General features: G+C 30.2%; 1 protein-coding gene across 1 annotated transcript; it reads left to right on the plus strand.

Annotated features, from left to right (window-relative positions):
* The first annotated feature begins 1,058 nt into the window (after positions 1–1,058).
* Positions 1,059–14,537, plus strand: vimar (visceral mesodermal armadillo-repeats). Its single transcript, XM_072526995.1, has 6 exons — positions 1,059–1,560; positions 1,612–1,935; positions 3,104–3,250; positions 3,316–3,498; positions 8,804–9,022; positions 12,970–14,537. The coding sequence occupies exons 1-6, from the start codon at positions 1,146–1,148 to the stop codon at positions 13,518–13,520; spliced, it is 1,839 nt and encodes a 612-aa protein (XP_072383096.1). The 5' UTR covers positions 1,059–1,145; the 3' UTR covers positions 13,521–14,537.
* Positions 14,538–14,997: the final 460 nt, after the last annotated feature.

The following is a 14,997-nucleotide window of genomic DNA, read 5'->3' on the forward strand; positions in this document are numbered from 1 at the left end:
ATAATCAATTATATTAAAAAACAACGAGAATTTGAGAATAAATATCCTTCCTGAATATTACAGAACACGGATAATTTACTATTTTTACTGAGAATAAAACACAAATTTAATTTAAAATAAGTTTATTTTGATGTTTCGATTTCCACTTCGAAATGTCAGGTCTGTATGTACATGTACGAAAAACATGGCATCTGAGAAGTCTACGAACCTACGAACCAAGGTTCGCAGACTTACTACGGTTGCCTCTTCCGACTAACCAATGAACATTAAGCCCAAAATTACGTCACGAGAGTACGGTAATTTGAATAGTAACATTGTTAATAGTCGTTTTTATGTTTTTGATGTGTGGAAAATACTAAAGATAGTTATGGAATAAAGATGTCTAGTGGATTATAATACCTAATTATGAAAAACTGTTGATATGTAGGCAGTTTGGTACTTAAAATTAATCAGAACCGGTTGTTAACGTTTATCAAATGTTAATGCAGGATTTACGTAAATCTAGGACTTCAATCTCCATTTTACACTGAAAATTTGTCGCGTATACTGAATTTCCATCAATACTGGATTAACTATAGAATGAATTACCGAATTACATAACTATTTTTTCCATTTTTTTAATATCTCTCCTTCACACTACAACCTGTGCCTGGCATTCTAAAATTTCATCAACATTATTATTACGTTAATACACAATGAAATTTTAAAGTTTTAACCTACCTTATAAAAAGATACGAAAACAATAGGTACGATGTACAACTACAATAAATAACGTTTCTTCGATAATAGAAAATAAGTTTTTATCGAAAACAACACCAAAATTTCAAATATAAAAATATAAAGTAAACTGAGATATTTAAGAAACGATAAATAATAAAGCAAAGAATAAACTGAAAGATAATTACCACGAACAAACTGTGATAATAAATGGGTTTTGTATTCTTGTGTACTCTGGTGACGTAACTCAAGCATCCCCACCCCAGTAGGAAGAGGCAACTGTAGTAAGTCTACGAACCGTGGATCTGGAGCAGATGTATTTGAATGTCAATGTCAACGTCAATTTTTATTTATAAAGGATGTGTTAAGGTTAAGTCAAAATTATTGACCGATTTTAAAGACATAAATATAAACAAATATTGAGAATAATGTCTGAGGCAGTAAAGAACCTAACTAAAGCTGTAATTGAAAAAAACGAGACAGACATAAGTGATAATTTACAGTTTTTACTTACGCAAAAAGACACCGACTTAAGCACTGTTGATTTGTTTAAAGATTTATTGAAATTTGACAATAATAAAAGTATTATTAAGCATACAGCTGAATTAATAGCAGAACTTGCACGAATAGAATCAAACCGAGAAATATGCACAGATAGGAAACTTCTAGAGGATCTTATAAACTTACTAGATAATGAAGATGCAGATATCATTTTACAGTCAATAAGAGCCATTGGAAACATTTGTTATGAAAATGAAAAGGCTTGTACGATTATTTATCTGATTGGGACCAACAAAATTTTAGCTATTCTTAAACAATATGGAAGTGGAGAAAGTGACACAGGTATGTATATTTAATATAGGATTGATGTATTACTTATCTTTTATGTTTCAGATAAAATAATAACTACCAAAACATCAGGATTGCTGGTAAATCTCTTTACTTTAAATGTAGAAGTTATGAAGTTATCAATACAAAATGGTCTTATGCCGATAGTAGAAGATATATTAGTAAAATATTCACAGCAATTTGATACAAGTGAAGCATTGTTAACATTCCAAATATCTATAGTAAATTTAGTGGAGAATTATTTAGACGGATATAATGCTATATTTACCCAATCACTTTGTAAAGCTTTGATTGACATATTTAAGCAGTCAGAGATTCCTGAGATATCAATTCCTTGTTTGGAGATTTTTTATGGTTTGTGTGAACAAGGTAAGCTAATAAAATCATGTTTGAAGCAATTATAAATAGGCAAAAGTAAAACAAAAAATTTAAACCAATTTATAAAGCACTATTGTAGATAGTTTTTAAAACATGTTCTATGAAAAGCACTTCAGAGTGCTAATGGCACTCTGAAGCTATTAAGCAACATTCCTATGCAGTAGTTGTTTGCATAGATGACAATGATTAGCCAAATAAAGACCTAAATATGTAACTTCTCATATACCATTCTCTTATGTTGTGAAGAACTTCCTATAGTGATTTATTTATTTCTTTCTGGGACTGATGTTGACCAATTAGTGGTTCCACTTACTGATCAAGCACATGAATAAAAAATAAATAAATTGATCTTAACATGAATAATTCCAAAAGTAACTATCAATTAATTATATAAGAGAGTATATAGTGGTATACTGGAATCATTACTTTATGTATATAATGCAAACATTTACTTATCTAATAACATTGTATCATTTAGTTCCAGAATAATAAAACCAAAATCTAGAATGCTGAAGCACTACTTTTACACATTGCTATTACCCTTTTAGTTATAGTTCTTTCACTTAACTTGAACTTATTTTGACAGCATCTTTGTTGGAAATATACAATACAAAAATTCCTACTTCTCGCTTTTAATAGTCCAAATATAATAGTACAGTTGCAGAACTTTTTTATTAAAAAAAGAATAATAATCATAAATAATTGAAGTGTATAATCATGAATGTTGATTATAAACTTTCCATTTGCAAATACTAACCTAGAAACGACTATAAAATTTTGAAAATAAATAAATATTTAAACCTCTGTCTTAATAATACAAGATCTCACTGCAGTATCACATAGTTCATCAAACTCACATTTTTACATACATTTAAAATTAGGAGAATACATTGATAATAGGTTGCTAGTTGAAAAGTAGCTGCAAATACTTTTAATTCAATTAATAGTAATTTGTTTTTGACAAAATATTTTATTTCGTTCATTTATTTTTTTTGTAAAATATGCTGCTCATGACCTATATTCATTTCTTATTTGATTTGTATCCTAATATTTTTTATGTTTAAATTTGTTCTTTATCAGTTGCTATATTTTCAGTTTCCTATACCTATATATCCATTAATGAAAATATGTATTTGGTTAATTTTGTTTTATTTTTCAGAGGAAATAAAAACTATTTTTGCAAAAGAAGGTGTTTGTGAACTGTTAGTTGAACTTATTGAAAAGTACAAAGAGAAATTTAATGATGAAGACAGTAGGGATGCATTAAGACTAGCTTGTGATTTTATTGTGGTTGTTGCCACTGGAGGTATGCTATTTTTTTAGATTATTAATATTAGATTCCCAATTAATATCTGTATTATATTCTTTCAGATGATTGTATGAATCTCTTATACAAAAATGGTCAAGGACTGTTGTACAAGAAAACTTTAGCTTTGTTAGAGAGTGATGACAAAGATTTACTCAGTACAGGAATTTTAGCCATTGGCAACTTTGCTAGAAAAGATACACATTGTATTGAAATGGTGAATGATGGACTTTCAAAAAAACTCATAGGTAAATCCCTTTTAACTAATATTCTTACTAAATTACTTGGTAATATTAAATTTATTACAGTCAGCCAAATATATTTTATTGTTTCCTAATTATAAAGTCTAGGAGATGGATATATTATCAAGTAAATTAAAAAGGTACCAAATTGTTGTCAACCAAGCAACACTATGTAACTCATTTTCTTCTACTTTACAGGAGAGCAATAATAAAACAACTTAATTTTATTGATGGCAATCCCAGCAAACCAGCCCCCAATGACTTTGGTATGAAAACTGAATGAGATATGTGTTGTTGTGGTTAAAAATGTTATATGTGGCCTTGCTTTATTGTTGATTACAGTAAAATCTGTTGAGATTTTTTCAAATATAAAGTAATTCAGATATTATGTGTGAGATTTCACATCAAATAAAACAAAAATCCCATTTATCAAAAAGTTGAATTATATGGTGTTGCTTAGTTGACGATAACATGTTAGTTTGATATATTATTGCTAACAACTTATCCTATTTTCATCATGATTCTTATATAGTTCATTAATAATTGGAAAATTTTTATTATTTTTCACAATCAATACTTTTTTCATGGAAATGCAAGATCATAGAAGATGGAGGGCTATAGTGGATGCAGTGAAGACTCACCCCAAGTTGTAAAGTTAGTCAAGAAGAAGAATACTTCGTTCATATTCTTTTTGTATACCTACGTCATGTCAACTCTGCTTATAATGCAGATTTTAATCTAATTGAGGATCTTTAATAAAATAAATAAATAATATATATATATATATATATATATATATATATATATATATATATATATATATATATAATTATTTATTTATTTTATTAAAGATAACGTAACTATGATGAAGTCATAAAAATCTTTATTTTTCTCCAAAATTAAGTAGACAATGGAATTCTAAAAAGGCAATATGTATCACTATAGCCCTAAAGTCAGTAGTATTTGAGATACAAGGTGTTGAAATTCAAAAAATTAGTTGGATAATTCTAAGAAACTTTGATTAATTTGTAGAAACAAAAGTATGCCCCTATGTATATATATATATATATATATATATATATATATATATATATATATATATATATATATATATATGCTGTGCTGTATGCGAAGCTAATGTAGGTAATAACAAACTCATTATAGCATCAGTTTACAGACCATCAGGTAGCGATCTGGCAGTTTTTTTAAACAAATTTGATATTATACTGGGAAGAATTATGATAGAAAACACAATTATAATTATAGGGGGAGATTTCAATATCGATCTTAAGAATAACACATTAGATAAAGTAAAATTTTGTATGTTAATTAACTCATATAATATTTGTCATGTAATTGAAGACTACACTAGAGTAACTGCCACATCTAAAACTTGTATAGATAACATACTAACAAATATGCAATCATATGTGTCAGTAGAAGTCTTGCACGCTGGAATCTCTGATCATTCTGCCCAAAAATTAACTTTTCAGGTAGAGGAAGCAGAAACGAATACTCTTGAAATGAAAAGACATTTTAGTACAAATAATATTGAAACCTTTATAAGTAAATTACATAATCATGACTGGCTTAATTTAAGTTACAAATGTGTAAATGATCAATGGAATACTTTCTTAAATCAGTTTCTGTATATATTCAATCAGTGCTTTCCTTTTAAGAAGTTAGATTCTAGGCAACGTAAAAAAGGCCTTAATAAAAGAGATGATCCAGAGATAATAGAATGTAAGACTCGTTTAGACATCTTGTTGACAATGAGCAGAGTTAACCATAAATTCTATGATTCCTATAGACAGGTAAAAAAAGAATATAATAAGAAACTAATAACAAAACGATCAAAGCTATATGAAAACAGGATGTCTGAAGCTGCCAACAAAAATAAATGCATGTGGCAAATTGTTAGTGAAATTAATGGTCAATTAAAAAGTGTAAATTCAATAAAAGTAGAGGGTAGTCCTCAAGAGATTGCTGATAAATACATGATCCACTTAAATACTGCTTTAAATAACACTTTATCTCAATTACAATACACTGAATATAAAGACAACATTGCAACTAACATAAATTCAGTGTTTGTCGCACCTGTGACAGAAACTGAAATTATGGATATAACTAAAAATTTAAAAAACAAAATGAGTTGTGGAATTGATGAAATACCCACTAAAATCCTTAAACTGTGTATAAAGGAGATAGTGAATCCTCTCACTACAATCATAAATAATTCACTAAAATCTGGTGTATTTCCTGAATGCCTGAAAACTGCCATAGTAACACCTGTTTACAAAAAGGGTGATCCTAAATTAATTAATAACTATAGACCAATTAGCCTTCTATGTTCCTTTTCAAAAATCTTAGAAATGACTATGTATAGGCGGATAACAGAATTTTTAACAAAATGTCATATTATTAGTGCAAATCAGCATGGTTATCAACAGGGAAAATCAACTCAGACTGCGATTTTTCAATTTGTCTGGGATATTTTGAAATGTACTGAGATTGGTCATATGGCTTTGGGTCTCTTTTTGGACCTATCAAAGGCATATGACTGTTTAGTGCATGACCTATTATTTGATAAATTGGAGAAATATGGTATACGTGGACCAGCATTGAACTGGTTTAAGTCCTACTTGGCAAATAGGAGACATTTAGTAAAAATACATAAAAACACTGAAATAGGCATCTCATCTGAAAGCACTATCAATATTGGAGTACCACAAGGAAGTGTGATTGGTCCTTTACTGTTTGTGATCTATATCAATGATCTTCATGGTCTAGTGGCTAATACTACTTCCAGCATAACAAATTATGCAGATGATACAAACATTTTAGTCAGTGGTAAAGACATGTCTGTTCTAAGCGTTAATGCTAGTTTAGAGTTCCAGAAAGCTAAAGACTGGTTTTCTATGAATAGGTTGGTTTTAAATCAAAATAAAACAGATCTTCTTTTGTTTAAGACAAATTATGCACATTCAGATATGCCAAACAGTATTATTGTAAATAATGACACTTTAAATATTAGCAGCAGTACCAAATTTTTAGGATTATATATTGACAGTTTTTTATGTTGGGATAAACATGTTGACCAGTTATGTATGTCTTTGAGTAAAGTGATTTACAGCTTTAGAGTTCTAAAAAAATACATGAATAGTAACTCATTAAAAACAGTGTATCATGCTAATTTTGAAGCAAAATTTAGATATGGTCTAATAAATTTTGGCCACAGTAGGGACATAAATAATGTATTTCTGGTTCAGAAAAAAATAATCAGAGTTATGTTTGACATAAAAAGTAGGGAATCATGTAGAGGGCATTTTAGGAGTAATAATATTTTAACAGTTTACGCTGTATTTATTCAAGAATGCTTACTGTTTCTATATAAGAATAAAATACTCTTTAGGAACTTTGAGCCCAATAGTATAGTAAATACCAGGTTATATAATTATAAAATTCCAATACACAGGTTAAGTATAACAGAAAAAAACGCTCTTTATTGCTGCATCAAATTGTTTAATAAACTGCCTGAACCTATTAAAAGGGAGGAAAGATTAAGTTTGTATAAACATCAAATATTTAAATTACTGGTAGCTCTTGAGCCATATTCTGTGGAGGACTATTTGTATATGTAACGGTTAGGAATAAGTAAATAATATTTTCGTTTGTGACACTGTTTTTTTTAAATAATTTTATGTTCACGGAATGTATATTATTTTCTAAAAATAAAGATATTGTCATGTTATGTTATGTTATATATATAAGATAACTCATGTCTGATATCTAAGTTAAATTTAGGTCATCTTTGTGTGTTCTTATTAATTGCAAAACCGTCATTTAGGTCCTTTCTTCAAATATGAGTACCTGCATATCACTTGTGTCTTTTAAGCCTTACATGCAAATAAAAAATTGAATTTATATCATTTAAATTAGGAACCTATCAATCTTTTTTTAACTTATTAGAATTCCATCACAATTAAAATCACTCCAGAGTAAAGTTGAATATATGGCACTTGTGATCTTTAACTCTCCACCATCAATATTATTTCCCATGAGAGATAACATCTAGAATCTATTTTATTTGAAATCTATGAAAAGAAAGTTGCTCGTGGCCAAGAAGTCCATCTGACGTTCGTAGACCTTAGGAAAGCATATGACAGTATCCCGCTTGATAAATTATGGGAGGCACTGGGGAAAACAAATATAAATATAGAATTGATTGAAGCAGTAAAAACGTTGTACTACCAACAAACAACAAGAATTAAAACAGGAAATCTGATAACACCGGGATTCAAAGTGACTAAAGGACTAAGACAAGGATGCTGTATATCCCCAACATTATTCAAAATATACCTCGAAGCAGCACTCAACAAATGGAAGAAAAAATGTACGAATATGGGCATACCACTAATAGACTTAACTTTGTACACTCTGTGCTCTGCAGATGACCAGGTCATCATCGCACAGGACTCTGAAGACCTTAGTTACATGATGCGAAAACTATTAGAAGAGTTTACAGAGTGGGGTTTGGAAGTGAATATGGAAAAAACTGAGTACATGAGTATCGGAGGAGATCAACATAACCTTCTCGTAGAGGAAAATCAAGAGATCAAAATATGTGATAACTACAAATACCTAGGAGTAAAAATCACTCAAGACGGAAAATTAGATGCAGCCATTAAGGAACGAAATACACAGGGAAGGAAAGGCATAGCCTTACTAAACAGCGTACTGTGGGATAAAAACATCTCCAAAGACAACAAAAGAAGAATATACAACACCATAATAAAAAGTATCACAACATATGGATGCGAAGTGTGGCCCCTAAAAGACAGATCAGAGAAAATGCTTAGAGCAACAGAAATGGACTTCTGGCGCCGCTCGGCGGGAATCTCCAGACGCGACAGAATAACAAACGAGAGAGTCCGAGAAATCATGGGGGTTACACATAATATTGTTGATGACATCAAAACGACACAACTAAGATGGTACGGACACGTAAGGAGAATGCCGGAGAATAGAATACCAAGACAAATTCTTGAATGGCAACCAAGAGGTAGGCGAAGACCAGGAAGGCCTAGAAGAAGTTGGAGAGAAGGAGTTGATAAAGAAATCAGAGAAAGAGAACTGGAAGACGATCTATGGAACGATAGAATGAGATGGAGATTGGAAATCGGAAGACGTCGAAGAACGTTGTAAACCGAAATTATATATATATCTATTTTATTTTAGTTTTATTCCACATCTTTTAGTTTGTGGTATTTGTTTACACCTTTTAATCATTTAATATGTTTTACTACAGATATGCTTAAGAAATATAATACCAGCACCAAGCTAGAAGATGTCAAGGTACAGCATGCTTTACTCAGTGTTTTGAAGAACCTCCTGATCCCACAACAAAACAAGGCCAAAGTCATAGAGGAAGGACTCATAGAAGTTATTTATCCAATGATACAAATCGACCAATTTTTTGTTGTGTTCAAGCTTCTTGGTACATTTAGAATGGCTATTGAAGGACAAGGTAAGGTGGTTTTCCATAAAATATAAAATTTCTTAAAAAAAACATAGAATAAGGTAGTATTCAGCCATCACTTAATATTCTGTAAACATTAAATAGTGGTACAAATCGAATACCAGCTTGCTAACATGCTAGCGCCATCTACTTTGGATGACCAAAAATAAACTTTGTGAATGTAATTTTTGGGATTATTTTATATATATACAAGGATTTCCACAGTTTTCACTGTATTCCTTCACTCAACCGTTTTCTCCAATTTTTCCTGTTTAGCCAGTCCCCTTCCTGTAGGTTTCTTCTACTCATTGCTTCGTCCACCTCATCTCTGAAAGATCTTCGGGGTCTGCCTCTCTTTCTTCTTCCTATCGGGCTCCACTCTGTTATTCTATTTATCCACCGATTTTGGTCTGCTCTTCTGACATGTCCATACCATGTTAATCTCTTCTGTTCGATGTAGTCTATTATGTCGGAGTTCATTCCCATTCTCCTCTTAATCTCCATGTTATTTATTCTGTCTCTTCTTGTTACTCTGCAGCTTCTCCTTAGGAATTCCATCTCTGTTGCTCTTATTTTGTTTTTGGTTTTCTTATTTATTGTCCAATTTTCACACCCATAAGTGAGGATACTTCTTGTCATGGTATTATATATTTTTTATATTTTTTTATATTTTTATGGGATTATTTTATAGTTTCTTAAAGTTTTGTTCCGATTCCTTGTACTTAAAAACATTAACAGACAAATAAGTAAAATACATTCATAAGAATACATAATGTATACATTTAATAAATAGAAATATCACAATTAAACAAATCTATTACATAATAAATCTTTCACCTTACAAGAGACCTCCTAAATTGACTCATACTGATGTTAAATATATCCACATCAGAGTTATTCAAAAATGTCATATATATGTGTAACATATTATAACTACCATATGAAGCTCTATGAAGGGAGATATTAAAAGTAGTAATATGGCACAAACCTAAATACAGAACATTAAATCTGATTTGATTCAGAAGGTAAGGGCAGTCAGTACAAGTATTTATATTTTTAAAAATAAAAACAGCACCTGAAAAAAAAACCCGCCAAATACTAATTGATAGTAGTTGCTTGATATTATTATAATCTTCATTTACAAACAATATTATGAGTTCTAAATGCAGAGTATCTCAAAAACCTATGTTGAACAGCCTCTAATATGTTAATATGAGATTGAAAAAAAATGTGTCCAAACTATAAAACAATATTGCAATCTAGTGGAATTAAATGGAAAAATACTTAAAATTTCTTGTAACAAACTCAAGTAATTTAAAAGCCTTTATGGATACTAAGTTGATATACTTCTATCTAAAGTATCTTGTAAGTCTTTAATGGAAGAGACATGTTTGGTTGAGAGAGAGGTTGCTCATCAATGAAAAGTTGTACCAATCATGTTCAACTTTCGAGTACAACTGATATACTGACAATACTATTAACATTTAAATGAAGATCATTCCTACTACTTTAATTGTATAAACGATCAAGCTCTGCTTGTAAAGACAATTGATCTCTAAAATCATCAACAACCATCCAGAAGTTCAAGTCATCAGCGAAAATTAAAAACTGACTATATACTTAAAACCAGTTCACAATATCATTAATGAATATGTTGAAAAAATCGGTGATGTGTGTCCTCCCTGAGGAACGTCTGAGGTGACCATTATTGACTCCGACAACAAACTGAACATGAAATCCCACAGAAATCAATTTTGCAAGAAGAATTTGATAATCAATACGATCAAATTCTTTACTGAAATCAGTATAAATAGCAATCACCTGCTTTCTACCCCCCGATTTGCTTCATAAGCTTAGACTGATAGCAAACTAAATTAGTAGTTGTAGATTTTTTTGCACAAAACCATGCTGAAACTCTGAAATAATAATAAGTATTGCAGACTGAATGCATATAGGTAAAATAAATAAGAATAAGACTTACAATCAATTTATTCTATCACCAACAACCTTTTTTTCATACTATAATTTGCTATGCATCTTCAGGTCTTAAGGTACATGGTAAACTAAATGCTGAAATTATAAAAACCTGTATTAGGCTGCTGTTTGGTAAAGAAAATACAGCAATTATGCCAATATATGTCTGTGATTATTAAATATGACTTAAAAATTGATTAAAACAGACAAAGTAAAAATAAGTTACTCAAAACAATCTAGTAAATTTAAATTAAATAAATTAATAACCAATAAATACTACTTACGTGCTGATACACGAATTAATATTTAGTGTTTTAGAAAACATAGTTAAAACTAGCTTGGTAAACTGGTGACATATGATCATCGGTTTTATTGTAACTGTTTAACAAATAGAGGGAAAGTTCTTGAAGGGAGAGATATTAGCAAATAAACAAGGAAGTAGGTATTGGGTAGATTGTTTGTTCAAATGAATATGATGTGTTATATTATTTAAAATTATTTACATTTATTCAATAGGTATATTTTGGAAATGTGTGTTAATTTATTGAAAATTATTGATGTAGAACAAACAGCTCTAGGATAATAAATAAAGGTAGATGTATAATTTGTGGGTGTGCAATAACTCCAACTTGTAATTATTAAATTATGATAAATTGATTTGGTCTATATTAGTGCAGAATTGTTGCGATTTAAAATAAATTTAAATTAAAAAACACTTAAGGACACTTAGGGACAAACAGAACACATTCAAAAAAGACACAACAGACATTTAATTTAAAAGGGGCACTTAGTGGACTACATCACTTCCAAGGAGAGGAACTGGCAAAAAAACTAGTTTTTTGTTGTCTAATAGATTTTTAAGAGGTAAAATTGTCAAGTAACTGTAGGTTAATTAGTAGTTAATAAGTTAATTCAAGATTTGAATGCATATACTTCGACAATTTTCAATGTCTTTGCTGGGTTTCAACCCTTTACTGGTTTTCCAAAATTCATATTTTTTCTACTACTCAAATATTGACATCTCTAACATGAATTTTAGCGGCTTTAGGTTTTCTGCGCTATAGTTTGGATAAATCTTTTACTGCACGTTTTGTTACACTTTTTACTAATTTATTGACAGTAGATCTTGTTATGATATTGTTATGATATAAATTATAGAAGATTATTCAAGTTAAACCAGTTATTCATCTAAATAAATGTATTATTTTAACTTCGTTGAAGATAATGTAAATGCATCAATAACATTACAAGAAAATAATCAATATTTCTTAAGAACTTCAAAAGGCAAAAAATATACACGATGTTCCATTTTAAATAAGAAAGTTGATTGATTTCCAGAAAAACGGAAGATCTGGCAATAATGTAAATACCATCATAATATTGGCAGTATCACATCACCCTTATACACCAAAATCTATAAAAATCTTTAAACAATATTCATAGGCAATATGATGTAGACTTGAGTTCAATATAGTATCACTCGCTTGTACAGTATTCAGTTCCCTATCGCTGGAAAAAATCAAATCCAAAAAAACTTTTCTCTCATTTGGTATAGAATTACATTCATACAATTTTAAATAACCAAGTGTTTAAGAAATATCCACAGCTGGATCTCTTCCTAGACAATGAACCAATACACTTATCTCATCAACTGAGGGAACCAGCTGAACAGTATGTTCAACGGAGTTGCAATGTTGGTATAAGGATGCAGCCGACATCACGAGGATTTTGAGGAAGAATGTAAACACCTCAAATAACAAATTGTGGCCTATGAACTTTACACAAAATGTAAAGCTGTTTTATGTGATATGCACCTGATTCATTTTTTGTATTCTCTCTGTGTTACGAGTCTGTGTAGTTTCTTTGTCAGAAACATATTTTTATAGAAAATAAAGTGCAGGTTGAATTATTACACTTAAAATACGTTGATTCGTGTTAATTAATTTATTAGTGTCAAAATAATAATAATATTTTGTGTTTAGAGTCTACCGCCTTGGATATACTTTCTCGAAAAGACTTCATCGAGCGACTGGTACACTGGTGTTACAACTCGGACCATCTTGGAGTAAGAGGAGAAGTACCTAGGTTGATTTCATGGCTAGTAAAATCGTGCCATTCCGTAAAACCGTTTCATTTATTGCTTGAAGTACCTGACAGCATCAAATGCCTCGTAGAAATGATATCCTCGAATCATGCAGTAATGCAGAATGAAGCTTTTTATGCATTGAGTCTATTATATGTTGGCTTATCCAGTCAAAACTGCGAAGACAGTGTAAATAAATTCAATGAAGCATTAATAAATGCTGATATTGGTAAAAATTTACATTTTATTTTGACTAAGTACGCTGACAAAATGGACACTCCTACAATAGAAAACTTGTTGGCATTGTTAGAATATATTTGTAAATCGGAGGAAATTGTTGATCACTTCAAGAAAATAGAATTACATACACCTCTGATTAAGTTGTATTCAAATCCGAATATATTGAAATTAGATAAATTGGATAGTATTAAATCACTATTATGTGATTAGATTTTTTTTAAATTATAACAATTATGAAGCTTGTTTCTTAATTCAGTAGTAAACTTTCAAGTGTACAAAATTGTAAGTGTTTAAATTTTAGATGTATTTTACTTTTGTTGTTTTTTACAAGATGCCATCTCAATATTTTTTTTTTGTATTGTTTAAAGCTATTCTATTTTTTATTTAGGCCTTCAATCACTTACATCTGTCGAATAGCCACCTCTCATCTGAATGTATTTGTATTTATTCATGAATTTTGCTTTATATTTTCACTATTCTTCAATAAGCTCAAGAGTTTCTGCTATAATCCAAATTCAAGAACTCGAACTCGAAAAATTTGAACTCCACTATTGTTCTACACGTATTTTGAGTTATTAAACTCTCATCAGGAACACTTGTGGTAGTTCAAATAAGCTTTAGTCCGCAGTCGAACAATACATCACACGCTCTACGTAAAATTACATATCTTGCCGTAGTGTATATTTCGCTTCCACTACGTATTACACATACATACTCGACATAGCAAAGTGCTCAGTTAAACTTAGATATTTTTAAGATACATTGTAAAATTAACTGCACTCGAATGAAATAAATACTTAAACTAATGATCTATTATCACTTACATCGAATTGTACCTGCTTTGGCTTCTTCTTTATGTACCATGTCCTTTCAGAACGTTTGTTACCATCATAGCTATCTTAATTTTATTAACTGCCACTCTAAATAGCATACCTGTATTAATACCATACCAATCTCGCAAGTTCTTCAACGATGAAGTCTCTCTTCGTCCTGGACTTCGTTTGCCTACTATTTTCCCTTGCATAATATTTTGTAGCAATTTATATTTGTGACTTCTCATTACATGCCCGAAGTAATCCGGTTGGCCCTCCCTCCAAATGAAATAAAACTGAAAACTGAATGTTTTTATAATCCTTACATATAATTAAGAAATTATTCACTTGGCTTTAGAGGAGGGCGATCGCCCCTCCTTGGACCGCCGCTGATTAAGTCCACAGCTGTGAGTTTTAAGAAAAAAAGGTTTAAAGTTCTAAAATTTCAGAATTACTATGCATTTACATAAAAATTGCTAAGAACTAATCAATTGATTAGATTAACTTGCCAACCAGCAAACAAAATATGTGTGAATGTATAGTAACTCGTAACTGCGGAAACTTTAAACCCTTTTTCCTTAAAACGGACAGCTGTGGACTTCGTCTTTTGTTGCTGGGATCCCTCCATTTTAAATGTCCATTTTTTCAATTACAACATTTCTATTATTTTTGATGCTCCTAGATCTGAAACCAATTTTGTTAAGGGATCCTCTTTAAGAATGTTCCTGATGTATTGAGACCTAATACATCTAATACACCTTTTTTACTGTAATTCGACATCCTTAATTTTGATAGTTATGGAAATATTGAAATATTTGTCGAATGCCGCTAACCTAATATCGAATACTATATTTGCGAGTGTCAATACTCTCAAG

This window comes from Diabrotica undecimpunctata, chromosome 3 (genome assembly GCF_040954645.1).
Source record: "Diabrotica undecimpunctata isolate CICGRU chromosome 3, icDiaUnde3, whole genome shotgun sequence".
NCBI classification, from domain to species: domain Eukaryota; kingdom Metazoa; phylum Arthropoda; class Insecta; order Coleoptera; family Chrysomelidae; genus Diabrotica; species Diabrotica undecimpunctata.

What these genes read in the sequence shown, in the direction of transcription:
- vimar (XM_072526995.1), top strand. Translation starts at nt 1,146, where the DNA reads ATGTCTGAGGCAGTAAAGAACCTAACTAAAGCTGTAATTGAAAAAAAC. An exon ending in AAGTGGAGAAAGTGACACAG is followed by an intron (nt 1,561 to 1,611) that starts GTATGTATATTT and finishes TTTATGTTTCAG; the next exon opens with ATAAAATAATAACTACCAAA. An exon ending in ACTTTCAAAAAAACTCATAG is followed by an intron (nt 3,499 to 8,803) that starts GTAAATCCCTTT and finishes GTTTTACTACAG; the next exon opens with ATATGCTTAAGAAATATAAT.